The 26,423-nt window shown below is 45.9% G+C and overlaps 1 protein-coding gene across 1 annotated transcript in view; it reads right to left on the reverse strand.

The window, feature by feature from the left end:
* Nucleotides 1–1,180: 1,180 nt before the first annotated feature.
* SETD1B (SET domain containing 1B, histone lysine methyltransferase) overlaps nt 1,181–26,423 on the reverse strand; it is a 59,626-nt gene continuing 34,383 nt past the window's right edge. The window contains exons 10-18 of the mRNA XM_061602827.1: nt 24,600–24,811; nt 23,828–23,936; nt 22,513–22,986; nt 12,113–13,684; nt 9,285–9,451; nt 8,064–8,195; nt 6,977–7,096; nt 6,156–6,293; nt 1,181–5,650 (exon numbers count right to left, since the gene is read on the reverse strand). Coding sequence (XP_061458811.1) covers nt 5,477–5,650; nt 6,156–6,293; nt 6,977–7,096; nt 8,064–8,195; nt 9,285–9,451; nt 12,113–13,684; nt 22,513–22,986; nt 23,828–23,936; nt 24,600–24,811 — 3,098 coding nt within the window. The 3' untranslated portion in view covers nt 1,181–5,476. The remainder of the gene's footprint in view (nt 5,651–6,155; nt 6,294–6,976; nt 7,097–8,063; nt 8,196–9,284; nt 9,452–12,112; nt 13,685–22,512; nt 22,987–23,827; nt 23,937–24,599; nt 24,812–26,423) is intronic.

Consider the following 26,423-nt stretch of genomic DNA (forward strand, 5'->3'; position numbering starts at 1 on the left):
CCAAAAAATATTTAGGGAATAAAACCAACGCAGGGAGAAACCCAGACAGCTCAATCAGGACTGAGCAATTCTATTGGCCCCAAAATGATGGCTGGCTGTTGGGAGAGGCTCAAGAACAGAAAAGCAGTGCAGGGAGGCAGGATGTAATAGAGCAACAGTTCCCAAACATTTTCTCCCCCAAAGATCACTTGAAAATTGCTGAAGGTCTTGGTGGACCACTTAACGATTTTTCTGCCCGTTGTAGCAATTGTAATGCACTGTGCTAGATGCTGCATGATTCTTAATTGCATTTTTATTGCTTATTTTACTTCTTACATTGTATTTGATTGGATTACAATTTGCACTCCATAGAATTCAGATTGTAATACAATGGAAGAAATAAAATAAGCTATAAAAATATAAACAAAAAACAGTGTATTCAATGCAGACATGCTGCAGACCAATGAAACACGTGGATCACTGGTGGCCCATGGACAAGTTTGGGAACCCCTGGAACAGAGTATCCTGGAAGAGGACACAGCTGGATGGCTGGAACCCTGAACGGGAGCATTCCATGCTACAACATTTTGTTGCGGGTCCAATTTGTAATAGTAAGAGAAGAGTGTCTTGAACCTGGTGGGAAGGTCTACCTAGTCCAGTTTCTCTAGCCAGATGCTTCCAGGAGATACACATGCAAAGCACGAAGGCAGTGGCCTTTTTCTGCCAGAAGCAAAGGACAAGATGGCACCTCTCCACATTACACATACAGAAGGCAAGCAGACTAGCAGATGATTCCTTTGTACTTCAACATTGGCGGTAGAACAGCATCCTCCAGTGCACCTGAGGGCAGCTAGCTAGCTTAGAGGGCATAGGTGAAGCCATGTAGCGTACACAGCTTTATTCTCCATTGCTCTGTGTCTACTCCCAGCATCCATCACCCGAGGTGGCTGCCACACTCTGTCTCATGGTTGGTCTGGCTTCCTTCTGCTGCAACCTTCCCCTTCCTGTAACAAATGTAATGCAAGTATCTAAAAAAAGTATAACCTACGGGTCACTCCCAGAACATTTGCCCCATCTGAATCTTCTCTTTGAGAGAGACGCATATTTAGACATGACATCTTCATGGATATCCAGTCCTGACAGCAATTATCCTTGAGGACTAATAAACCAAACACACAGATCTTCTGTAAGAAAAGTCAGTATATTTATGGTTTGCTTTATAAAAGTTACTATAATACAATGGTACATAGTATTCAATTCACAAAAAATTATGAACAAATATTTACAGCATGACACACCCACAACAAAAAACACATTTTCCAAAACAAGGTACATAGTGATGACAGAACCTAGAAGCACAGAACGGTCCTAAAAGTATACATTTGTTTAAAATAAAAGGGAACAAAAAGTTTAAAAAATCCAAATATCAAAAGCAGAGATGTAATTTTGTCTTTTTATTTGAAGGAACATAAAAAAGAGATGTCATTTATTGCAAACCATTTTCCTTCCCCCTTTTAAAGGAGGGCTCTTTTTCCACACCACGAATTAAAAACCAGTGTCTTTACAGAATCCAGGAACAATGACTAAGGGTTTCTCCTCCACAGCCTTTTTTAAGAACTACCTCCCAAACTTATTGTATCCTTTGTTCCCCTCTCCACCCCCACCCCCAAACCACTGCCCTGTTCCAGCAGCTCCGGGAAGGTGAGAGCTCCATTAGTGCACCCAAAGCTTCATATGAGCAGGGTTTATTTTGCTGATGGGTGAAGACCCTGCTCATGCAGAGCTGTATATGTGCATTGGAGCACCTTGGAGCTCCAGACCATGGCTAATGGTTTTTTCTTTTTAACTTCTACAAATACTACATTGGTAATTGAGAAGAAACATTATAAAAAGAAGAAAATTTAAATCTGAAAAAAAATCAAAGTTGCAGATTTGCTTAAATACATTTTAGGTTGTCATTAATAGACTATACACATTTTCTCGTCTGAAATAAATAGATTTTGCACGTTAAGGTATCAGAAAGGCAAATTAAAAAAGCCTCAACTTGGCATTTTCTTTAAATCTTCAGCTTCTTAATGCTTCTAGTTTGATCTATGTATCTGACAAAAAAAAGATATTTTGTACAGAATTTACATTATACATAGCTTGACACAAGCTGTAAATGGCGCCAGCTCTTCCCCTCAGTCCCCTCCCCATGGCCAATCTTCTACTCTCTTCTTGAGGTCTTGGGCTGGCAATCATTTAAAAAAACTCCAAACTACAATAGCCACTTTTAACAAATTATTTACATGCTTTTGAAGTACAAAGAAAACAGCCAAAAAACATAGAAACAAAAAAAAATCAACATGTTTCTACAAGAAACAGTGTTTGAAGAGAAGAGTTGGAACGGCTGCCTATGTACAGATGTGTCCATTTTAAATGTCAACATTTCATTTCCCCCCCTCATTTTAAAAAACTTTTTCTACAGAAATGCATTGAAATGATCCCTGAAAATAGGTCACAAATGACTAAACTGAAACAACTTTCCATCAGAGTTTTAAAATTAAATTTATCTCCTGTCGTAGAAAGAAGCTGCTTTGACAATATAAATATCTGCCAGAGCAGGACTGGCTCCTTTCGAGATTTAATCCCAAACTGGAAAGTAGGAGTCAGGGAAAATGATTGTATGAAACCGCGCAGGCTGGGACTGAAAGCAGAGAAAGGTCCCTTTTCATTTGCTAGATAATACCAGTGCAAAAACTCAATGAAAGCCAACCTGAATCACACACTCCCCCCTCTGCCCTCCATTTAGAGTGGAAAAGTCAAGGCTTGGGAATAGGTGGATGAGTCTCTGGGAAGGCTCTTGGGAATGGGGGTGGCTAGGGTTACAGTGTCGACCTGGGAGGTTAGGGTTGTGGTTGCAGCTATTCTTTCTAGACCTAGATTGGAGTCACCATTCCTTCCAGAGATCTGCTATTAAGGAGAAGTGCTCCCGTGTTTGGGATGGGGGCAGAGGATCTGATCACCTTCATCCCAAAGTTATTTCCCTTCAATATAGAGACCTTCAAGGAAGAGAACTCTAACCAGATCTGGAAGAGTCAAATTAGAAAACTCAGGGTATGTTTGTGCGTATGAAGGAAAACACTTTTGAAAACCTCTCTCAACAAAGCTTGGCCATCTCGGCCTTTTGCGTGCGTGCGTGCATGCGTGCGTGGAGTCACAACTCCTATGCCAGGAAGTTGCTTCAAGTTCTGGCTAAGGTTAATTAGCAGAACCATGATAACAGTAGACCCAGCATTGCTTTATTTCCCCAAGGGGGGGAAATATATTACAGCTGTGGCATTAGAGAGATTAAGGAAAAGGACAGGAGCATGTAAATACAGGTTCTTTCTGTATTCTGAATTGCATGAAATGGATGCAGCTATCTCAAAAGGCTGGAAGCATAAAAAAAAGCCACAGCACAGACACATCAAAGGAGGCGTTGTAGGAAAGCAGGGTCTGATCTGGCCTTTGCCAACCTGGTGTTTGGATTACAACTCCCATCAGTGTGTGCTGGCTGGGGCTGATGGGAGTTGTAGCTCCAAACAACTAGAGGGCACCAAGTTGGCAAAGGCTGGTCTGCCAACCAAACTACACACAGAGCCCTTGGGACCTAACTTCAAGAGATTGTTCAAACTACCCAACCCACAAAGTGAAAAGAGCCACCTCAGCCAGAAACACAGATAAGTACAAAGGTGCTGTGAGAGGGACTTGCTGGCAAAATCCCACTGCCTTAAAGGAAGAGGATGGACGCCATCAAGACCACACAGGGCACACAAAAAATGCCAGAGCTATTGGGTAATGGGGGTGGGGGAGAGAAATGCCTGACACAGAGAGTATTTATGCAGACTCTAATTATTATTTCTTTGCTAGAAAATTAATTCCTAGTACAGCTGAGTTTGAAGTCCAGTAAATTTCATCCAGTAGCAAGACTGAGAAGTGCTGAAACGGAAATATTTGCCCACCTCAACACTCTTCTAACAGTCTTGGAACTAATTTTAAAAGATACACACACATACAGACAGACTTTCCCCCCCACTACAATGTTTGCTTGGGTTTTACTCATAAGGAAGAATCCCAATTAATCTCTCTATTGTTTGCAGACAAGCACTAGATTAGTTTAGGACAGGCAGTTTAGATTGATGATGTAGCTAGACCAAGAAATTTGCTTGCTGCTTAAAAATGGTATTGGGGCGTGGGGACCACTGCTTTTTCAGGCCATGAAAGAGTTGCGTTCCTCTTCACCCCAACACTTTCACACCATGTGGGTACCTGCCAGCTTACTGAGCTAAGACAGGATTCGTCAGCCAGCAAGTAAGACATTGGCTTCCCTTGGCTGAGGGAGGCGGAACCTTCTCTTATAAGAAGCGTTTGGAATATTTGGGAAGAAAGAAACCTAAAAGATTGTCTTTTAAGGAGAAGAGTCTGCTGTTGAAGGGTTTTCCAGCAAGAGATGGCATTGTAGAAAAATCACAGAGAGAAAAAGCAGCCTTTGGTTTGGAGCTGGGGTCGAACACATGTCCTATCTCACAATCCATTTAGCCTCTACTCACTGGTGTTTGCACCAGTTTCCTGTGCAAGCCTGAGAGGTTTGAGTGAGGCATGGGAGCAGGGCCTAATGGAGCCCACTCAAGAGCGCTGCATGGCCAAAGATGTCTGCAACATACCAAGTGCTACAAGAAAGGGGGAGGGGGAAATCCAGCTCTATTTTTCAAAAGAAAGGGTAGTGTCTTCTTCATTCTTGGGTTTCTAACTCTACAGTTCCCCCTCCCCAACATGGAGCAGCAGAGTGCAGATCGCCCAGGTGGGTGCTAAGGTAGTAACATCAACCACGACCCAAGTATTCTAGAACTCACTCTGATCCAGATATGAGAGAAGACAAGTGATGGGCATCACAAACCCAGACAGGAATCCCCAACCTGCAAAGAAAAACAAACCAACCCTGACATCCGCATAACAGTGCAGTCCCCACTGGCTTTCATTCCACTCGCAGCCTCGTTTTCAGTCTCTGCTTCACATTTTAAAAATGTTGAATATCTTTCTCCTGACCCTCCAGAACAAAAAATGAGTAAAAGGTAGCAGCATTTTATGAAAACATGAATTTTTTAAAATGATAAAAAAGGTACCTTACTCTACCCATGACAGCTACGCCATTGTGGAGTGAGCAGAGTGGAAGCAGAGGAGAAGAGATAGTGTTTTGATTTGTGGTGCCACTGAGTAATGGGAACTACTCATGGGGGGGGGGGAAGGTGGAGGGAGGGTTCTGGGTCTGAAGATGAAAAGCACCTGCAGCTTGAAGAGTCCTAGTGTGCGTGTCTTCAATTTGCACTTCTCCAGACAGAAAGTGCCAAACAGATTCCTCTCTTCTTTTTCCTTCTTCTTCTTCTTCTTACCCCCCGCTTTTTTTTTTGGCAAAAGTGCAACCACCCTTGGTTACCACAGTCTGGATTAAGCCAATGCGTGGCAAAACACCTTGGGTTTAATTCAGGGTCCCTCTGCAGTTTTCTGAGCCACACAAACAGGGGATCTTGACATCCTCAATGGGGAATTTGTAGTCATAAGTGATTTCTTCATTCACATTGATGTACTGCTTCGAGTAAATGACAATCTTCTTTTGGGACTCTACTGTGATGACTTTAGCATAGCAGTTTGGCTAAAGAAAAAAGGAAGAAGTTAATATAAAGGTTGAACTTAAAGTGTGTGTGTTTGTTCTGTGTTTCTGGGGTGTGTGTGTGTGTGAAGAAAAAAACATTCTAGGCACCCTTTAACTTACTTGAGAAGCATATATATTAAGCAGAGCATTAGGCACAAAGAAATCTTAAAGATGCTAGAAAGACCAGTGACAAACAGGAAGGGGGAGGGAGGGGGAGGAAAATCAAATTCTCCTTGATGTAAACTGAAGTGCTGACATCACCCATTTCCTTGCGTAAGACAGGATGAGTCTCAGAACTGTGGGAAATTGGTGTCCTTTCCTTGACTACTAAGAGGCATCAAACAGATTGAGATGACTAGCAAAAGATTGGCCACAGGAGTGGGAAGGAAGATATCTATACTTTACACACACAAACACACTATAGGATTCATGCTAAAATATCAAGTCTGATGCCCCTGAGCAACTGGGAGGGTTAACAGAACTTGTGAGGCCAAACAACACTTACATTGCAACTGTGATTAATAAACCTGGCAAAGTTTCCACACTTGGTTGCATCTATGATGGTGTCATGGTCTACTCTGAACATGTAACTGCTCCCGATGCCTTCATCCTCGTATCGTTTCTCTCGCATGTCAGCAATTACCTGCAGAACAAGCCAAAGATCACCAGAGCTACTTTCTAAGAGCATCTGAATGAAGAATGAGAAATGACAGGGACTTAACTGATGTGACACCTATTAGAATTTGCTGTTCTCTTGTTCTGCTCAGAGAAAATGGTTTTGTCTTGCACCAGCCCTGGAAAGGCCCCCAAGAGAGCTGACTGCAGATTTGAACCTGTTTCCAAACTCAACAATTGCTTGGTATTCCCATGCAGGGAAAACAGCAGGGGGTGGGAAGAGTGCGCTGAGGTGGAAGCCTGGACTGTACCACCTCAGACTACAGGTGGGTGGGGAATACATTTTGGAATGCTCTTCCAGAAAATATTCCTGCAAGTGTTCTCCTTGATGTGTTCATTTTCTACTCATCAGGAGGCATTTTAACATGGGGAGCTTTTGGAAACAATCTAGCGTACCTGCAGGCTGACATGGTGCAAGACATTGTGGCCCCTCATTCTGTGGCCTGCCCTAGACCTGACCATTTTAGCCACGCTCCACTTGCACTAAGCGAGAGTGGAGGCTGGAAGGCCTTCCTAGAGCTCATGTCATTCCTAGCAACTCCTCGTAAGCTCCTCCATGAATTGGGGGTGGTGGTCCTAGGTTTCAAGGGACAGCCTCCCCACCATCCCTGGCCCCGCACTACAAGAGCTGTGTGGACTCTCTAGACTCACCTGCCGGATATTCTGCCCCACGTACTCAATCACCATCTCATCAGCAGCAATGGGCTCCATTGCAAAGAGTCCCCAGTCGTGAATGTGACTCTTGCAGAATTTTAGCTTTTTCTTCCGAAACTATGAAGTGGGAGGGGGGGGGAGAGAAAAGCTATGGTAAGCCACATAGGAGAAAACCAGCCCAACACAGGAGTGCCCTGAGCCCAGCGTCTGTGATACAGCATGCCGTGACATTTTAGCAGAGCGGTAAACCAGACAAAGGCAAGTTTTGGAGTCTGCTTGGCTTGGGCCATGGCAGTCAGTGCACCTCCCCGTCACAGTTCGTTATTTTATTTTTCAGAGTAATTTAAAACAAAAGGATGCATGAAATATGAAACATCACCACAATCAGTAAAATTTGCATGGAGTTACATCATGAGAGCTGACAGTCTTATTTGATATATCTTGTTCTTCATGGGGCATCTCCAGTGAGAGAGGCATTGCTCTTAAATCAATATGGTATGCAGAACAAAACCAACACGAGTTCCAAAGTCATTTAAATTGTTTTACTGTTATTTTCTTTCCTGTTTGTGTAAATAAAACTGTACCACTCTGCTGTTAAAGGGTCCAAACATTTTTGTCCTTCCAAAATTCGTAATTTCTTGGCGAGTTTTACCCTCCCACCTTTTAGTAAAGCAGCAAATCCAATTAGCACCCTCCAGCTCTCTCCAAAACAAGACGATTGTCACTGTAGCTACTATCAAAGGGTGTTCAGTTAGGGTTTTATTATGCAAATCTGAGTTTTCTTCCATAAAGAAATGTAACCATGCCAACTCAGGAGTTGTAGTGGTCTGTTGTCCAACAGGCTTGCTTCTTTCCTGAAATATCACATCGCAGAATTCTTGTCAGACTTCAACCCTTCTCTCAGAAGGAATTGTAGACTTCTGTTGCAAAGCTCGCCCACAGACCATTGGAACATGATTTCTTTGCACTTTCCTATTCCATCTTGTCACTCCTCTATCAACTTTTTGTCAGTTGGAAGACAGTTCACTGATCAGGAGGGGTTCTAGTAAATGGCTGTTACCAAGGGGGTAGCTGCGCAACTTACCTTGAGCTGGTTGAATTTGAGCAAGTCGCTGTCACAGCTGCCAGTGAAGGACGACAGAAGCCTGCGTTGCTCTGACCTCCTCTCGGAGCCAGCACGGGTGGAAACGTGGACCTGGGCAGGGATGCTCATTCCCTGAGAACAAAAAATAGGACAGCCCAGGGGTTAGCAAGTTGGGAAAGAGAACTGGTTCTAGATAAGCTGAGGTTCCAGACAGCTCACCCAGGATTGACACAACCTGAGCAAAATGTCAACCATCCTGTTTCTTCATGACTGTTTTACGCATTGTAACATCATAGTTGTTGAGCATGCAGGGACCAATCTAACGGGGACAGATTACAGCTTAGGGGTAGGGAATCCCTCTGCTCCAGATCCCAGAAAGGAGCTTCCAGGGGGCAGACTGACCCATACCTCAGTGGTAAAGGAGCACCTGCCTAGAAGGTAGAAGGTCCCCGGTTCAATCCTTGGCACCTGGAGCTCACAGGATCTGTGTAGGAGCCCACAGAACACCTGTCAGTCCCAGGAGCCAGTTCTGGACTTGACGGGCCCATGGTCTGACCCACCAGAGGCATCTTTGCCAACCTGAGGCCCTCCAGATATTTTGAACGACAACTCCCACCAGTTGTCCAAAACATCTGGAGGGCATCAGGCTGGCGAAGGCTGGTGTAAGAGACATTCATAGATAGGCCGGGTGGGCTGTTGAGCTGATTTGACAATAAGGCACATCCTTATATAGCCTTCTCTTCTGTTTTAAGTGGACTAATAAAAATATTAATCCTGTTAGAAAATGAACCCCCAAACTAAATGCCTTTGATCTGTTTATCCCCCCCACCTCCCGGACAGTTAGTCTTGCTGCCTTTCCTTGCTCCACTCTCCTGGCAAGACAGTAATCAGAACCTGAGCTTTCCACAAATGGAGCCCACCTGAGTTAACTTACCCCCAGCACCATTCCACGTCTTAGACGTATTTGTGCTCACCCTGCAACCACTCCCCCGCCTTCTCCTCCAAGAGGTCACAATGAATTTGACAGCCAGCAGTTCAAACACGCAAGTGAAACCTCGTGTCTTTTTTGCTTCCCAATTTCAAGACAGTTCACACAGACCCCAGAACGAAATGAAATGAGCTGTCTGCAAAATTCCCAGCCTGACATGCGGAATGGCACATTCATCCAAGGGAAGGCCACCTGGCAGGAAGCAGGGAGAACCCCACCCCTGCCCACCTTACCTGCGTGTCAGCCGGAGGCTCCTCTGCAAAAGCGCGGCTATTATTGAGGTATTTCAGCTTGTCCTTCTTGTCGATTTTGTAATAGCCTTCGCTTCGGGCACAGCCTGTGACATGCTCCCGCATCCCATCATCCCGTTTCTTCTTCTTTGGAGTAGAAAAGCTGGTTGGTGGCCCCATGTTAAGGAGAAACCCAGCAGGATGTGGGCTGCTAGAATGGAGAGATTACCCAGCAAAGCTGGTTGGCCTTTTGCCCTAAGCCAGGGTTGAGGAGCCCAAAGGCCTCATTGCCCATGGTAGGTGGGGCCAGAGGATAAAGATGGGACTGTTACCTTTGCACAGTAGGCTACATTCCAGCCATGAATGCATCAGAGGTTTCTACACACACATCTATCCAACAGGCAAGCAAGAGGCATGATCACAGGTCAAGAACATATTCTGGCCAGGCAAAGACACTGAAGGAGGACATGAAACAGCTGCAAAGAGCAGGCTGAAGGGCCGCATTTGGCTCTTGGGCCTGAGGTTCCCCACCCTTGCCCTACGCCTACATTAAACCTTCCAAAAAATGGTTTTAATGAAAAAAGACAGCATCCCAGGTTGAAACTGTTGGCTTAAAACACAGATAAGATTAAAAAAAACCTATTGGTATAATTTTGCTTAGAAAAAGTGGCATGCAACCTTTTGCATTTCACAGAACTCTTTGTCAGGCACAATTCAGTTCTGCTTGATTAAGAGTCTTGTGAAACTTAGAAGCTCGCATGCTCCTTTGTCAGCCCAAGTCAATTCAATTACAGTAGGGCCCCGCTTTACAGTGTTCCGCTTTAAGGTGTGCCGCTGATGCGGCGCCTTTCGTTCTCAATTTTAAAGGTTTTTTCCCCCTTTTGTGATGTTTTGCACCATTTTCGCATCATTTTTGCACGACGTGGCCCATTAAAGTCAATGGGATTCCGCTTTACGGCGTTTTCCGCTTTACAGCGGGGGTCCGGAACGGAACCTGCCATATAAGCGGGACCCTACTGAGCATGTAAAATGTAAACTTTATCTTTTCTCCACTGGACAACAGGGCAATTGTCACACAGTGAGCTGCCTCCGGCCACATCCACACCTTACATTCAGTGCACTTATATAACAGTCATAGCTTCCCCCAAAGAATCCTGGAAACTGTTGTTTGTTAAGGATGCTGAGAGAGGTAGGAAACCCCTCACAGAGTTACAATTCCCAGAGTGGTTTAACAATCAATTCTCCTTCCCAGGGAACTCTGGGAATTGGAGTTCTATGAGGGGTCTTCTGACTCCTTGCAGCTACCTTAAACTACAGTTCCTATGATTCTTTGGAGGAAGCCATGACTGTTGAGTGGTATAACAGTACTTCAAATGCATGGTGTGAATGTGGCCTAGGAGAGAAAACTTAGCAGGTTTGTTTCTCCCCTGTCAGATACAGGTTGGAGAGCTTCCCTGTCTAATTTACCAGAATAACTTACGATGTTTAAAAATGAGTAGTACTTTCAAAATACAAGATGCTGTACTTTCTAGACTCTTATTATAAGTATATTATAGATTTTTCCCTGTAATCTGAATTAGTTATGTTGTTCATCACTGTTTGTTTTGCTATCATAACAATGCCTTAGAAAAATTATTGATGTTTTAAAAAAACAACTGTTTTGAGTCTGCCACTGGGAAAAGGCCTGAATGTTTGATCCAGTTTTAGTGCATCAAAGGTGTTTAGTATTTTAAAGATTGGTTCTAAAGTTCTGCCACAGCAGGCCTCTCTAAAAAAAACAAAGACAACTCAGCAGAATGATTAAGCAAGGAAGTTCTGCTGTGGTATGAAACAGGAGATTGGCACACATTACTCTGGGGAAGAGGGGAAGACTACCTCAACAGTATGATAGCAACAGATGGGATACATGAGAAGGTCTTGAGACTTGACATCAGAACTACTTCCTGACTCCCTCAGCCTGTTGTGCAGAACCTTGAAATTCTGTGGAAGTGTGTAGCAGTGCTGGTTGTCAGTGGAATCTGCTCCAGATTTTTGTTCAGCACCCCGGAGAGCTCCTCAAAAGCTTGGACTAAAATCCGGAGCAAATTCCACTGACGTGGAGCCACCAGCCGCCACTGGTGTGTAGTAAGAAACAAAAACTGTACTCCCAGGTGTTTATGTATTTGTCAAGAAACTGCTAGTCCTGAGCTACAGTATGTGTAAAACGTATGACAATATTTCAGGGCCAGAACATACATTTGTATAAAATGACTGCAAATAATGGCTACAGCAATGCCCCCCTCTTTTCATGAAAAGGGCCTCTCTCTGTAACAATGGAACTGTCAGTTAAGTTTGGGTAGTGTAGCCATACACCTTATGAAACAGGACTTTGGCCAGCCCAGGTGGTTCAGGAGCTGCTAACCAGCTTGTTCGGAAGTAACTGTTTTTGCTCATCTTACAGAGCTTCCAGAGAGGAATAGCTTTTTTGGCCAGGATGGTGGTTTGGACATTGCTGAAGAAGCTAACGTGTTAGTTCAATGATGTAAAAAAATAGGGAATCTTATAAAATGGCCGAGTTTGCTGCTTTAGTGGCTAAACTTAGAAAGGACTCTGTGGACAACAATTCAGGGATGATAGTTATAATATCTAAGTTCTGTTTCTTTTTTCACTTTCTTTCATAGTTTTTGGGCTTAATCTGCCATTAGAAACACAACATATATATTTTCTTATGTTTTCTGCAATATTGTGAAGGCTTACTGGTTACAACAAATGTATTACCAACCAATTACGGCAAAGCTCAATAAGACTAGCTCTTCCCAAAACAGTATGTTACCCAAAATAGAAAAGGATATGAGGATGATATACCCAAAGGGTATCGTTGAGCCAGTCCATGCCATTGTCTTGCTGCAACAAGTGATCGTATGTAACACATAGGAAATGGATATCCTCTTCGTCAATTCCCCCATTCCAAATGTCATACAAAATGGTCATCTCCTCAAACTCGGAACGGGGCCTAAAGTGATACCGATGCGGGGAATACTCAGGAGAGGGAATTGTCGGGATGTCCTCTGGCCTTTTCTTCTGCCGCCTCCACTGCCTTTTGGATTTCAGGTAAGCCTCTTCCTCTTTCAAGTCCTCATTCCACTGGTTCTCCAGCTCCTTAAAGGGAAGCTTCTCAGCTAGAATGTCTGAGGTGGCTTTCTCATGGAAGCCTTCATTCCGGAAGTCCAGGGTCACTGCTTCTGGGTCTTTCAGGGCATAGAAAGCCTCCGGGTGGCTACTCAACAACTCTTTGCTCACAGCGCTTTCAGTCAAGGCAACTGGGATCGGAAGAAGAGAAGGCTCCATGGGCTTGCCAGGATAGACATCCAGCATGGCGCCCAACGGAGAGGATCGTTTCGGCCGACCTGGTTTCCTTTTGACAGGCAGGACAGAAGAGGGAATTGAAGGCGGGAGGGGAGGAGAAACCACAGAGACTTCTGCGTAGGGCAAGAGAGGGTGTGCATCCGTGGTGCCCTCCTCTAGAGGCATCTTTGAGTTCATGGACAAGCAAGGCCGAACAGCAAGAGGTACTGGCTGATTGGGGGGCAAGTCAAGATGTGCATGGAAAGCTGGGACAGGTGGGCTGGCAAAAGGAATGGGGGAGGGAACACTGTTCACACCAGCCACTAAGGAAGCACCAAGAGGTTCTTTAAAGATTTTCTCATCAGGTTCGTCCTCAGAGGGCTTCTTGCCAGACAAAAGGCAAGGAAGGGTAGCACCTACCTCTGGGAAAGTTGGGGTGAAAGTGAAATCCCTCCCAGGAGTCCGAGGAATGCCACCACTACTGATACCAGGGGACTGGGATGGGTAGGAAAAGGGACTTCCTGGGACCTGAGGGGAACTTAAGGTCAAGCTGCTTCCCGTGAGAGGAGCATCGCTGCCAGGGGTGGCTGGGACAGTGTCTGTGCTCTGGGACTTGGAGAGACCGTGAGAGCACTTGGCTAAGATGTCCCGCCCAGGAGTCCGAGGGAGCTCTTCCTCCAGTGCTGGTTTGGTCACAGTTAGTTGATCAGGGAACTGGTCTGGAAGGAGAAATGCCTCCTCTTTCCCAGACATGACCGAGGGGAGGGGAAGCGAAGAGGGTGGCTGTACGGCACCGAAGGGACACTGAGGAGACTCCAAGTGAGCCAGAACTTCCCTCCCCGGAGTCCGAGGGAGATGGTCCTCTTCCTCGGCTGTGGCTGGCAGGCTGCTTTTTCCCGAGGCTTCAGAACTGCTATCATCCAGCCTGGTGGAAAAGGAGGTGGTGGTGCTGCTGGCCAAGACATCTCCAAAAAGTCCCACCGGCATCGGTAGATAGAGGTTTCCCTCCTCCCGAGTCTCTGGCTGCGGACCACCCAGCACCTCAGACTCCAGTTCGACATCGAGTTCAGGCTCCTCCACTGGGAGAGGGAAAGTAAAAAGGCAGAGGAGCAAATGACACAGTTTAAGGAACTGCACAGTGGTTACAAAAGTGGTTGAAGGCTCAAAGCAGGAAGGGACTCAAGGGGCATTTACCCCAAACATCTGCCTGAGAAGTCGGACCATCATCCACAGACCAACATCACCACCCCCAAAATTTGGCACGCTTGCTGTTTCTTAAGTTATATGCAGGGCTGTAATTTAGAAATGATGTATATTTACAATGAACTGGTACACTGCTATCCTTTCGGAAGCAAAAACTAAAAAAAGTGGGAGTGCTGTGTGTACCCACAAAACTCCAACATTCTGTGCCACTAAATTAATGGTGCAGCTGTAGCAATTTTATCCTGGTTCCAAAAGTCAGTGTTAAGTGTTAGGGCATTTGGGAAATTTACTGAGGTGGCACAGAAGAAAAAGAGCTGGGAATGGAACAGCAGAAATGGAAACAGGATACACTGTAAGTGGACAGTAGCACTGGCAGGGCAACAGCAGAGAGGAGGACATGCACAGAACACTGAAGCAAGAGCCCTGCTGCAGCCCTCTGCAAAGCTCCATTTGGTTTAAGTCTTCAAAGATGTAGCCAACACATTTTCAAATTCCTCTCCACAATAATGAGGCCTAGAATCCTGCCTTTCCTGTGAAGAAAGCAAATTTCATGCAAGATATCCAGTTCTGTACTGGTGCAGTCAACATAAAGAGTGCACCGATCAGAAAGTTGGCCTTACCGTGAAGTAAGTACCTGGTCAGCAGGGAGTGGAGCATACAGGTATGGGTTAACTCCTCCTGGAGGCAGGGTCAGACTTTTGAAAAAAGTGTTAGATGGTGGCTAGCCGGATGGGGAGGGAATCACCCTCGAACTGCCTGTTGTAACAAAGTTGACCCGGCAAGACTGGCTACCGAAATATTGTAAACGAACCAAATATATGAACCGTGGATAGTAAAAGAACACAGAACAATAGCAGACAGTAGAGAAGGTTGTCGTGGGAGGCCCTCCCTACACTATCCAGGTTACTGTGCAAATGTGAATCACCTAGTGACCTTGGAGAGGAAGTCCTTCCCACCCTTTGGCCTAGGCACCCCTGCAAGGTGGAACTGTATGCTCCACTACCCACTGACCAGAAGAACACTTCACAATAAGGAGAAGTTCCGTTCTCGGTCAACAGGGTAGTGGAACATACAGGAATGGGATGTACCGAAGCAGTAAACCTAACATCCGTGCGGGGGATGCAGGCCTAGGCCACTACTCTTTGAAGAATCCTCCTGCTGAAGGCTGAGTCGGCAGAGGCAAACTTATCCACCTTATAGTGCCTGATGAAGGTGGATGGCTGTGCCCATGTAGCCACCTTGCAGATTTCCTCAAGTGGCACCTCCCTGTGAAGTGCAACCATTGCAGTGGCTCCTCTGACTGACATATATCTCAAGGATTGGAAACTTCTCTTTGACTTTTTGTGGAAGATTAAAATGATATGATGTTAATGAGATTTGAAACCAACTAAGATAACCGCTGGAGGAAGGTGATTTTATAATCTATTAAGAGATAGGTTTGTTATATATTATAGATTTATAGCTGAACTATGACAAATCGGAAGTCAATATTTTTATATATTTTTTTCTTTTTTATTGTATTAGTTATTGATTTGTGTTTTTTCTTTTTGTATTGTTTTGGTTTTGAAAATTTGAATAAAAATTAATTGAAAAAAAAGAAAGAACAGGTTCGTAGCTTGGGAGTTCTTTTCGACTCTTCCCTGTCTCTTGAGGCTCAAGTAGCCTCAGTGGCACGGAATGCTTTTTACCATCTTCGATTGGTAGCCCAGCTACGTCCCTATCTGGACAGTGACGACCTCACCTCAGTCGTTCATGCTCTGGTAACTTCTAGATTGGACTACTGCAATGCGCTCTACGTTGGGCTGCCCTTGAAGATAGTTCGGAAACTACAGTTAGTCCAGAATGCAGCGGCCAGATTGTTGACGCGGACCAGAAGGTCCGCTCATATAACACCTGTTATGGCCCGTCTGCACTGGCTTCCTATTTGTTTCCGGGCTAAATTCAAAGTGCTGGTTTTGACCTATAAAGCCTACACGGCATGGGACCGCAATACCTGGTGGAGCGCCTCTCCCAATATGAAACTACCCGTACACTGCGCTCAACATCTAAGGCCCTCCTCCGAGTACCATCCCATCGAGAAGCTTGGAGGGTGGTGACTAGAAATAGGGCCTTTTCGGTTGTGGCCCCCGAACTGTGGAATGGTCTCCTCGATGAGGTGCGCCTGGCGCCGACGCTGCAATCTTTTCGGCGCCAGGTGAAAACCTTTTTATATTCCCAGGCATTTTAATGTGTACTATTAATATTTATTGATGTATTTTGCTGCTATTTTGATTATATTTGTTTGATTCCATTGTATTATTGTATTTATATATTCTCTGATTGTTTTATTATTATGTACACCGCCCAGAGAGCCCTCGGGCTTAGGGCGGTATATAAATTAAATTAAATAAATAAAATAAAATAATGCCCCATGGTGGAATGCCCCGTGGTGGGGTACTGGCTTTAGTCTGATATGCCAGGGTGACACACCCCCTGACCCACCTGGTAATGGTAGATCTGGACACCTTCCATCCCTCAACTCCCTTCTTGGATGAAACAAACAAAGACTCCATCTTACGGAAGGGTTCAGTCCAGTCAGGGTGTATCTTGAGAATGTGCTTGATGTCTAGCTTGTGCCATTCCTTTTCCTTGGGATGGATAGGATTGGGACAGAAGGTGGGCAATGTAATATCCTATCCCCTGTGAAACACCAAATTAACCTTGGGGAGGAAGGCAGGATCAGGCCAGAGTATCACCTTATCAGGCTGGAACGCACAAAGCTCCTCCTGGGAGGAAAGCGCTCCGATTTCTCCCACCCTTCTAGCCAAAGTTACTGCCACCAGGAACACCGTCTTATGGGTGAGTATTTTTAGGGAAGAGCAGTGGGCCGGTTCAAAAGGTGGAAAAGCAGAGGGCTTTGAGTACCAATGGCAGATCCCACAAGGAAAATCTATGTAGAGTGGGTGGAGCGAGGATGGATGCTCCCCTTAGGAAATGTTTGATCCTAGGATGGTTAGCTAAGGAGTAGCCCCCTACCAGGGGAAGCACACTGCTCAACGCTGCTGCTTGTTGCTTCAGTGGGTTGGGAGCCAACCCCTGTTCCAGGTCATCCTGGAGGAACTCTACGACGGCTTATATGACACTCTCTGTCCATCAGCTGTTTGCACCTCCACCACCGGTTGAAAACCTTCCATGTGGTCTCATAAATTCTCTGTGTGAAGGCCCTGCACGAAGCCAATATGGTGTTGATGACTTTATCTGATAGACCTTCCCCTTTTAGTGAGCGCTGCTCAACCGCCATGCATGTAACTATAGCCAGTCCAGGTCTGGGTGGAGCAATGGGCCAGGTGGTTGAGAGACCATCCACCTCCTGAGCCTTGGGCTCCCAGTACTGAGACATGTATCTGTCTAGTTGTGCATTTCTCTCTGAGGTGAAAAGATCTATGCATGGGGTGCCCCACCTCTGTGCTAGTTAACGGAATACATCTCTGTGGAGAGCCCACTCGCCCTGGTGAATTTGTTCTCTGCTCAGCCAATCTGCCTGGGTGTTCAGAGTCCCTTTCACATGAATCACTGATATGGACACCAGGTGTTGCTCCGCCCACTGGAAAAGATTGGTCTCCTTCTGTAGTGGGCCCAACCTCATTCCCCCCTGACAATTCAAATGAGCCTTGGTCGTGACATTGTTGGTCCAGATCAACACTTGGGCCTTGGGTAGAATGGGTAGGAACTGCTGGAGTGCCAACCTGATTGCCTTGAGTTCCAGCCAGTTGATTGACTGTTTTCTCTCCAGTCTGTGCCACTTCCCCTGTGCAAAGTAGCCTTCCATCCCGTAAGGCTTACATCTGTGGTTATGACCGTGGCTGAGGGATTTCTGAGTGTAAGTCCTTTCAGCAGATTGGGTTGATGACACCACCACCACAAGGAGTTCCTCACCTCTCTGTTTACTAACACAGAGCCTGTCCACTGCTGTGCAATCTTGTCCTTATAAGGCCATTGTAGCGCCCAGGAGTGGAAATGTGCCGAGGGGACTGAGTCAATGGCTGCTATCATGGAGCCTTGTAGCTTGGCTAAGTCCTTCAGACAGATCCAGTTGCTGTGGAAACCAGCAAGGAGCTGATCCTGAATCTTGGACAAATTCATGGAGGACAGGGCTATCAATGGCTGCTAGCCATGATGGCTCTGCTCTGCCACCCTAGTCAGAGGCAGTATGTTTCTGAAAACCAGTTGCCAGAAGCCTCAGGAGGGGAGAGTGTTCTTGCACTCAGGTCCTGCTTGAGGGCTTCCCCCAGGCACCTGGTTGGCCACTGTGGGAACAGGATGCTGGACTAGATGGGCCACTGGCCTGATCCAGCAGGCTCTTATGTTCTTGTCTGATGATAGAAACAACTTGGCTTGCACTGTGTCTATCACCACCCCCAGATGTTGTAGATGTTGCATCAATAGCAGATGGCTTTTGGCCCTGTTGATGACAAAGCCCTGGGCTGCTAAGCAGTTGATGGTAATTGCCACCCCCTGTTTTGACCCCTGAAGCAATGGTGCTCAGTCCAGAAGGTCGTCCAGATAGGGGTCGTCCAGATATGTACCCCTTGAGTGCGCAGATGTCACACAACCACTGCCATGAGTTTTGTAAAAACTCGAGGGGTGAATGAGAGTCCAAATGGCATGGCCTTGTATTGATATTGCTGTTAGCCATGGGGAAAGCACAGAAAACTGTGATGTTGGGGCAGGGGCAGGATGTGGAGATATGCCTCTGTGAGGTCTATAGAGGCCAGAAAGTCTCCAGACTGAATAGCTTCCACAATCAACCAGAGTGTTTCCATCTTGAATTTCCTGGGCTGGATGAATTGATTCAGGAATTTCAAATCCAAGATAGCACGGAAGTCACCATTGCATCTGGGCACTGTAAAAAACACAGAGAAGACCCTAGAGGAATGCTGAATTTCTGGCACTGGTTCTATGGCGCCTTTATCAATGAGGGTTCTCTGTCCTTTTTCTGGATTGCATGCTGGTAGCACTGATCTCCACTTGCCTCTAGCAATGGTTGAAAATTCTAGGGAATGCCCTTTCATAATGGTTTCTAATACCCATTTGTCAGATGTGGAGATTGCCCAGGCGCTGGTGAAGAACTGCAGCCTGCCCTCCACTTGGGAGTACACGGCGTCATGACTGAGCCTGCTTGGAACTCGGCTTAGCCTGACATTGTCTGCTGAAATCTCCACCTGTCATGGAAGCTCGATGCTGCAGATGTGCAGTGTTCCATGATGAGTTCCAGGACCCCCAGCACTGTCTGTTGTTCCTATATGTGGAGGGATAACCTTTAGGATGAAAGAATTGACCTGATTTCTTTTTAGTCTTGCTCTCTTCCTTCTTCCTAGCCACGGACAAGGCTTTCTTCTTATCCTTGGTCTCCATCAGATGACGATCCAGAGACTTGCCAAAAATCTGTCCTGCTGTGTAGGGGAGAATGGACAGACTGGCTTTGGAATGGTGATCCACCTCCCACTGCTTAGGCCAGATGTTCTGCCTCACCACCATGGAGTATCCTAGAGCATGTGCAGAATACTGTAGGCTGTCCAGGGATGAATCAGCCAGAAATTCAGCAGTCCTGGCTAGCTTGGTAAGGCCTTCCCTGACATCAGGAGGGACTTCCTCCATTAGAGCGCTGGCTCATTTCACCACTGCTCAGGCTAGGAAGGAATTAGTCACCAATGCCCTCATGGAAAAAGCCAAAGCCTCATGTGTGCACCTAAGGGCTGAGTTGCTCTGCCTGTCACTCAGGTTGGACAAAGTGTCCCCTTCCTTAGGGATAGCCATTTTGGCCCCTAAGGCAGAAAGCGGCTCGTCTATGGCTGGAGCCTTCAAGCTATCCATAACAGAAGTAGAAAAGCTGTATAGCTTCCTAGACAATACATGAGGTTTCTTGGGCTTAGCCGGTTGCTCCCATTCCTCCTTGACTATGTCCTTAAAGAACTTAGGGAAAGGAATGCTGGTGATGTTTTCCCCTGATCTGGGGAAGACGTCTGAGGAGTCACAACCTCTGTTTGGGCAGGGACCTCCTTGGGTAACTCCAGTTTAAGGCATGCCGTGGCTTTGGTGATGAGGACAGGATAGGTATCAGGCGTATATAGTCTTTTGTGGGTAGAAGGAAGAGGTGGGGTATCCTCCCCAGATAATTCCCCCTCTTTCCCCTCTGACTCCTCTGTACCTGAAAAATACTGCCTACCTGCCCCCAAGGGATTAGGGCTAAGAAAGGAGACTCTGGAGGGACTTCATGTCCTGGGAGTGCATACTTTGCTCTGCACCTCAGACTTGCGAAGGCTTCTGCGTTTGCCCCTTCCCTTCTCTCTAACTGGGCTGGTGCCTGAGGATGAGGAAATGGAACAGGAGATTGAGCTGGAGGAAGACGACAGTGAGTGTGCCCTGCCATGCTTGGGTCACTTCCTCTTGTGAGCTAAACGTTTGGCTAAGGAAGCCCCCACCTCCCTCATCATAGCCTTACTAATCCAAGCCATCATAGATGAAGATGCCTTGTCCTCAGTTGAATGATGATGCCTGACTTTCTTGGGGTGTTCACCCCTCCCCACTTAGGTTGAACCCGTGGTGGTGTCCTCTCCGCTGAAGGAGAATGCAACATGGCACCAGCTACTGAGGCTAAGGTGCTGGAAGGGCTATCCCCTTAGCAGCTTTCCCCCCCCCAATGAGGGACATGACCTCCTCCTCCACTGAGGATTGCTGGCCCTGCTCCGCTTTGCCAGCCATAAGGTTTTTTTGGGGGGGGGGGCTATACTGGGCAACCCCGCAGGGGACCCTCAGGAATAAAACCCTGTCCCTTGAGTCCCCGGGGAAACAAGTGGGAGCTGCCAATAGACGTTACTTGGTTGCGTAGCTCTGTTCCTGCCAAAAGTAGCGGTTCTCTTCCTCCTGCTGAGGAAAACTGGTGATGGTGGGAAAATCCCAGGAGGGGCCTAGGACAGCTCCTGGCTACCTCCCATGCTGAGGAGGGCTGGTAATGGCAGTAAACAAACCCCCTGGAGGTGCCGAGGACAGCTCCTGGCTACCTCCTTCATGGGTCCATGGAGCCTCTGCTGACCCGGAATAAGCTGAGGAGTGGCTTACCCCCTCCTCACGTAGTCGTGGCTACCTGGAATCCGCATGCTGCGATGGATTGCGTGCTGGCACTTATCTGTTCACCACTGTTCTGAGGCAATGGAGGAGCCTGGGACGCTTCCTGGCTACCGACCACCAGAAAAAAATGCTGAATCTCCTTCCCCCTCTGCTCTCCTGTGCAGAGGGGAAAACGGAGCACCATGGAGCAAGGGAGGGGCCTGGAATGACTGCCGGCTACCACTCCGCTAAAGCGCCTGCAGGCACTAATGCAAAAAATAGCTTCTCCTCCCCCGTCTTCTATCTAATCACTGACGGAAGGGATTAGAAAGAGTAGGCGGCAGGTAAACTGATGAAAAACAAAACCTCCCCCTCCCCCATATCCCTATACAAGAATGTGCAGTTGACTTTGTTAACTCGCTGGAGGCAGAGTCAAGACTGGCAGTTATAGGGTGGTTCCCTCCCCTTCCTGCTGGTCACCATCTAACACTTTTTTCAAAAGTCTGACTCTGCTTCCAGGAGGAGTTAACCCGTTCCTGTGTGCTCCACTACCCCGCTGACCAAGAATCCCAATCTTCAGCTGTTTTTCTGCATCATCTTTGCTACTGTGTGATGGCAAAGCCAGTCTCTACAGATGTTTCTGACAATTTCACCATCACTCTACTTTTGTGATCTAAAATCTACATGATAATCCTAGCATTAATTCTTAAATGTGCACAGGAATCATCCACTTGGCGTGTACATCCACAGAAATGCCACTGTTCTATTCCTGGGCATGTAACCAGCTATTGATGCGAATACTAAGGGCTGGTTTGATGTTACACAAAAGAATGATTAGACTTGCGTGCTCTCTCACCTCTCCTCCCCACATGTGCTTATTCCCGCTTGTTTTCTTATTTCTCAACAAACTGTAAGTTACAGTTATATTTGGATTGTGCAAACCATTGTTTGCCAACAAACCAGAATTAGAAAACATGGTTTTATAGTGGAGCACACAAGCCTGAAACTCGTTCACTTAAATGCCAAATCACATGGCTACATCTGAACTGAGTTTAAGTTTTTTAAAAAAGAAACTTGAACAATTATTATGAATGAATTGTAACATCACTGGAACATCACAGACTTTGTTTGGTCTTGAAACTAAATGTGGAAGTTGAAAAGCAGCCATTTATTTTCAGAATAGAGTCTGGAAAAACAAAGATCTAATATTTATAAGTCAAGAATTGGCCGAATTGTAGGTTTAAGAGAGGCCTTTAAATCAAGATGCTGTTGAACTAGAATTAGGAAGTCCTTGAAACCAGTACTTCTGATGTTATCCAGTTCAGACATAAGATAAATCCCACATGTCTTCCCACATCTGCACAGGTGCACAATCCCCCCCCCAGAATGAGCTATAGAAGCAGCTGCTCTGTGGAAGTAGTAGGTCTGTCTGGAGCCAAGGGCACTTTTTCATGACATGCACTCAATGAAAGGTTTTACCTCCAAATATTTTATCACCTCCTCCCTTGCCCCCCCCAAAGGTAGAGACTCCTACCCCAAAAGAAAAGGTGAGCACAGACAGACAGACCTCTTAACAACCACAGATATTGGGAGGAGACAAATCTGTTGTGCCCCTTACCTGGCCTGCACACCGGAGACAATGGTACCTTCTCCTCCTGGGCTCTCTCAATAACCACCAGCACTTCAGCCATGGACTCCTGGGGCAGTTCACCACTTTCCTCCTCCACTTGCTTGATTTCTTCCTTCTGCTCCTCTTCTCCTGGCATCAAAGGTTCTATAAGTGCAAGAGGAGCCCCTTCCATGTAATCTTCCACTGGAAACAACTCCAGGATGGTCTCCTTTTCATCGTCATCTTCAGGCTCCTGAGCGAGAGGCTCAACTACCAAATCAGCAGGCATGGCTTCTCTTTCTTGCTGTAGAGACACCCCTTCTTCCTCTTCCACCTGTTCCTCATAGTCTTCTTCCTCTTCATCTTCCTCCTCTTCTTCATCTTCATCGGAATCAGAGCTTGTCCCAAATTCTGAGGATTCCTCACTTTCATCAGATGACTCAAGCTCTGCTCTAGAGGAGGCAGGACTTCCAACATCTTCTGCTGGGGAGAAAAAAATGTTAATATAGCTTCTTCATATGACCTGTTTTTCACAGGCCAGACTGGAGAATTTAATAAAAAAAGAGTCAGGTTTCTGTTTGCTTTTTGCCTCCCACCCTGTAACAGATATGTGCTATAGAGAGTTGCCTAACGTTTATAAATCCATCTATGCCAGTAGCCATTAAAATATCTCAGAGCTATGTGTGAAAGCATTTTTCCTGAATATACCACTGATCAGTTTAATGAGATGGCCCCATGTCCAAGAGTTTAAAAAAGGTTGGAGTAAATGAAGAAAAGTTCTCCTATCATTATACGGAATTTTATGTGTCTTATCTTTTTTTTCTGATTTAACATGTCCTGCTTCTTACACTTGCTTCATAAGAAAGCTGTTTAGCTCAGTCCTCCCCCCTTTCACAATTTTAGTTGCCTTCTGTGAACCTTTCCCTGTTCTACATTTTATTATTATTTTCAGGTGGGGCATCTAGAAATGCATATGGCATTCTGAATTTATTTATTTATTAAATTTATACCCTAACCTTCCTCCCAGGAGGAGCCCAAGGCATGTAATATTATGATACGTGCTGCTTTATTTTCAATCCCTTTCTGGACAATTAATGAAATGAGCTAGCCTCACCCACTGCAGTAGAAGGTACTGCAGCAGAATGTGAAAGATCTCTTTCCAGGGCGGTTGTAGCCAACTGAACTTTTGTTCTAATGAGCACCAGTTAGTAGAATGTTAAATAGTACCTGGTTCCTGCTAGCATTTTCAATAATGACAATGCAGTGTACCTCATCTGTTCAGTTAGACAAAGTCCCCAAATCAGTTGCTAACAAGACCTCATACCTTCTTCAGAGTCTTGCTCTTCTTCCTTTTCACTGGTTTCTGCTTCAGCCTCTTCATCATCATCATCTTCTTCCTCCTCTTCATTGAGGTCTTCCTCTTCCTCCTCTTCCTTTAGAGACAAGGCATTTTGAAAGTTCAGCAAACATCCATGGGAGGGGGGAAGCATCTTGACTGAGGGCTCATATTATTCCATAAGAGACCCAATGCCCCCATGGCATAATGTTTAGATAAAGAGATAGGCAATGGGCTTGGAGCATGCAACATGGTATCTCTCACAGAAAGGTAGAGATATTTAAAGTTTGAAAAGAAGAAAAAAGCCACACAGATATTTCAAATCCAAGAACAACATGTATGAGCACATCTAAGCCATGGAAGCTACAGTTGGCATCTGTGTTCATAAAGGTATACCCCAAGCAATACTGGAAAATCTCAACATTAGATTGGAACTGGGGAAGAAAGAAAACTTTGTGATTGGGGGCAGTGGGGGAACAGTCTGCCACCAAACTCTCTTGGACTTTGGACTTAGGAAGATGGAGATCAGAGGGCACCCTCAGTTCACAGAAGGACTTGCAACTGAAAAGCCGATGGCATACTGAAAAAGGCACGGAACCCACTATGGCAGTGGTAGCCAACGTGGTGCCCTCCAGACATTGTGGGCTCCAGCTCCCATCAATCCCACGGTTAGGTATGATGAGAGTTGCAATCCAAGCCATATCTGGAAGTTAGTTGAGAGGGTGAAAAAAAAAAAACTCAGGCCAGTGGTGGGACCTACCTTGTCAGACACAGATTTCATCGCCCCTCCCCTTTCCTCCTGCTCTGCCTCCTTTTCTGAAGAGGATTCTTCTTCTTTGGCTGAGTCCTCCTCCTCTCCTTCACTGTCCAGCTCCAGCGGCCTTCCGGGTCTCCTTCGGAGGCCGACCACTTCTCCATCTTTCTTGGAGAGGTCTGAGGCTGCATCTGGCAGGTCTCGATCTCGCTCTGATTCTGGAAAGGTGAAAAATCAATGAGAAGGGTGAAGAAAAGTCAGCTATTACATTGCAAAAGTGACAAAACAGGGCTCCCGCATCACCTTAGAAAAATATATATCCAAAAGTATGTTGTTTAAAACAACTGTTGTTCTATCCCCTTTTGGTTTTGGTTTTTGAAAAGAAAAGAAAGAAAAATACCCAGCTAAGAATGTGTGCTTGATGCTTGGGCACCTTGAAAATATTTTATGAGCCAGCAGAACCTGGCTACAGGTCCCTGTCCCCACAGGCTTACGATCTAGAGGAGAAGAAGAAGGGGAGGGAGTGGGAGGCATAGGGAAAGAGAGAAAGAATGAGCAGCAAAGCCCCAGGATATTCTGATTAGCAAGCTAGCTAAATGTGGGCTGGATGGAACAACTATCAGGTGGATCCACAGTTGGCTACAGAATCGTACTCAAAGAGTGCTTATTGATGGATCCTTCTCAAACTGGGGAGAAGTAATGAGGGGGGTTCCGCAGGGCTCGGTCCTGGGCCCAGTGCTCTGCAACATTTTTATTAATGACTTGGATGAGGAGGTGCAGGGAATGCTTATACAAAATTGGGAGGGATAGCTAATATCTTGGAAGACAGAAACAAAATTCAAAGGGATCTTGATAGGCTGGAGCATTGGGCTGAGAACAACAGAATGGAATTTAACAGGGATAATTGCAAAGTTACTTGGCTCAGCAAAACTACATGCGAGAAGGATCTTAGGATTGTTGTTGATTGCAAGCTGAATATGAGCCAACAATGTGCTGTGGCTGCAAAAAAGGCAAATGCTATTTTTTGGCTGCATTAACAGAAGTATAGTTTCCAAATCACATAAAGTATTGGTTCCCCTCTATTCGGCACTGGTTAGGCCTCAGTACTACATCCAGTTCTGGACACTGCACTTTAAGAAGGATGCAGACAAACTGGAATGAGTTCAGAAAAAGGCAACAAGGATGATCAGGGGACTAGAAACAAAGCCCTATGAGGAGAGACTGTAAGAACTGGGCATGTTTAGCCTTGAGAAGAGAAGACTGAGGGGAGATGTGATAGCACTTTTCAAGTACTTGAAAGGTTGCCACACAGAGGCACGAAGGCCAGCATCTCTTCTCGATCGTCCCAGAGTGCAGGACATGGAATAATGGGCTCAAGTTGTAGGAAGCCAGATTTCAACTGAACATCAGGAAAAACTTCCTAACTGTTAGAGCAGTACAACAATAGAACCAATTACCTAGGGAGGTGGTGGGCTCTCCAATACTGGAGACATTCAAGAAGCAGCTGGACAGCCACCTGTCAGGTATGCCTTAATTTGGATTCCTGCATTGAGCAGGGGGTTGGACTGGATGGCCTTATAGGCCCCTTGCAACTCTACAATTCTATGATTCTATTCTATGATCCTAAGTGCACAACAAAGCTATGAACTCCCAGTTTCTCTTTTTAGTCAGGTTACTGAATGGCAGTCAGACTGTGTTCTTCCAAAGCTGGTAGGAAATATATTAACAGGTACTTGAATAGCAATTCTGGGTAGACAGAACACCTGCAGGTGCTAAGATTAATAAAGTGCACCATGTCATGACCACAAATAATTATTATTTTCCTTCACC

Source organism: Rhineura floridana, chromosome 19 (genome assembly GCF_030035675.1).
Source record: "Rhineura floridana isolate rRhiFlo1 chromosome 19, rRhiFlo1.hap2, whole genome shotgun sequence".
Taxonomy (NCBI): Eukaryota; Metazoa; Chordata; class Lepidosauria; order Squamata; family Rhineuridae; genus Rhineura; species Rhineura floridana.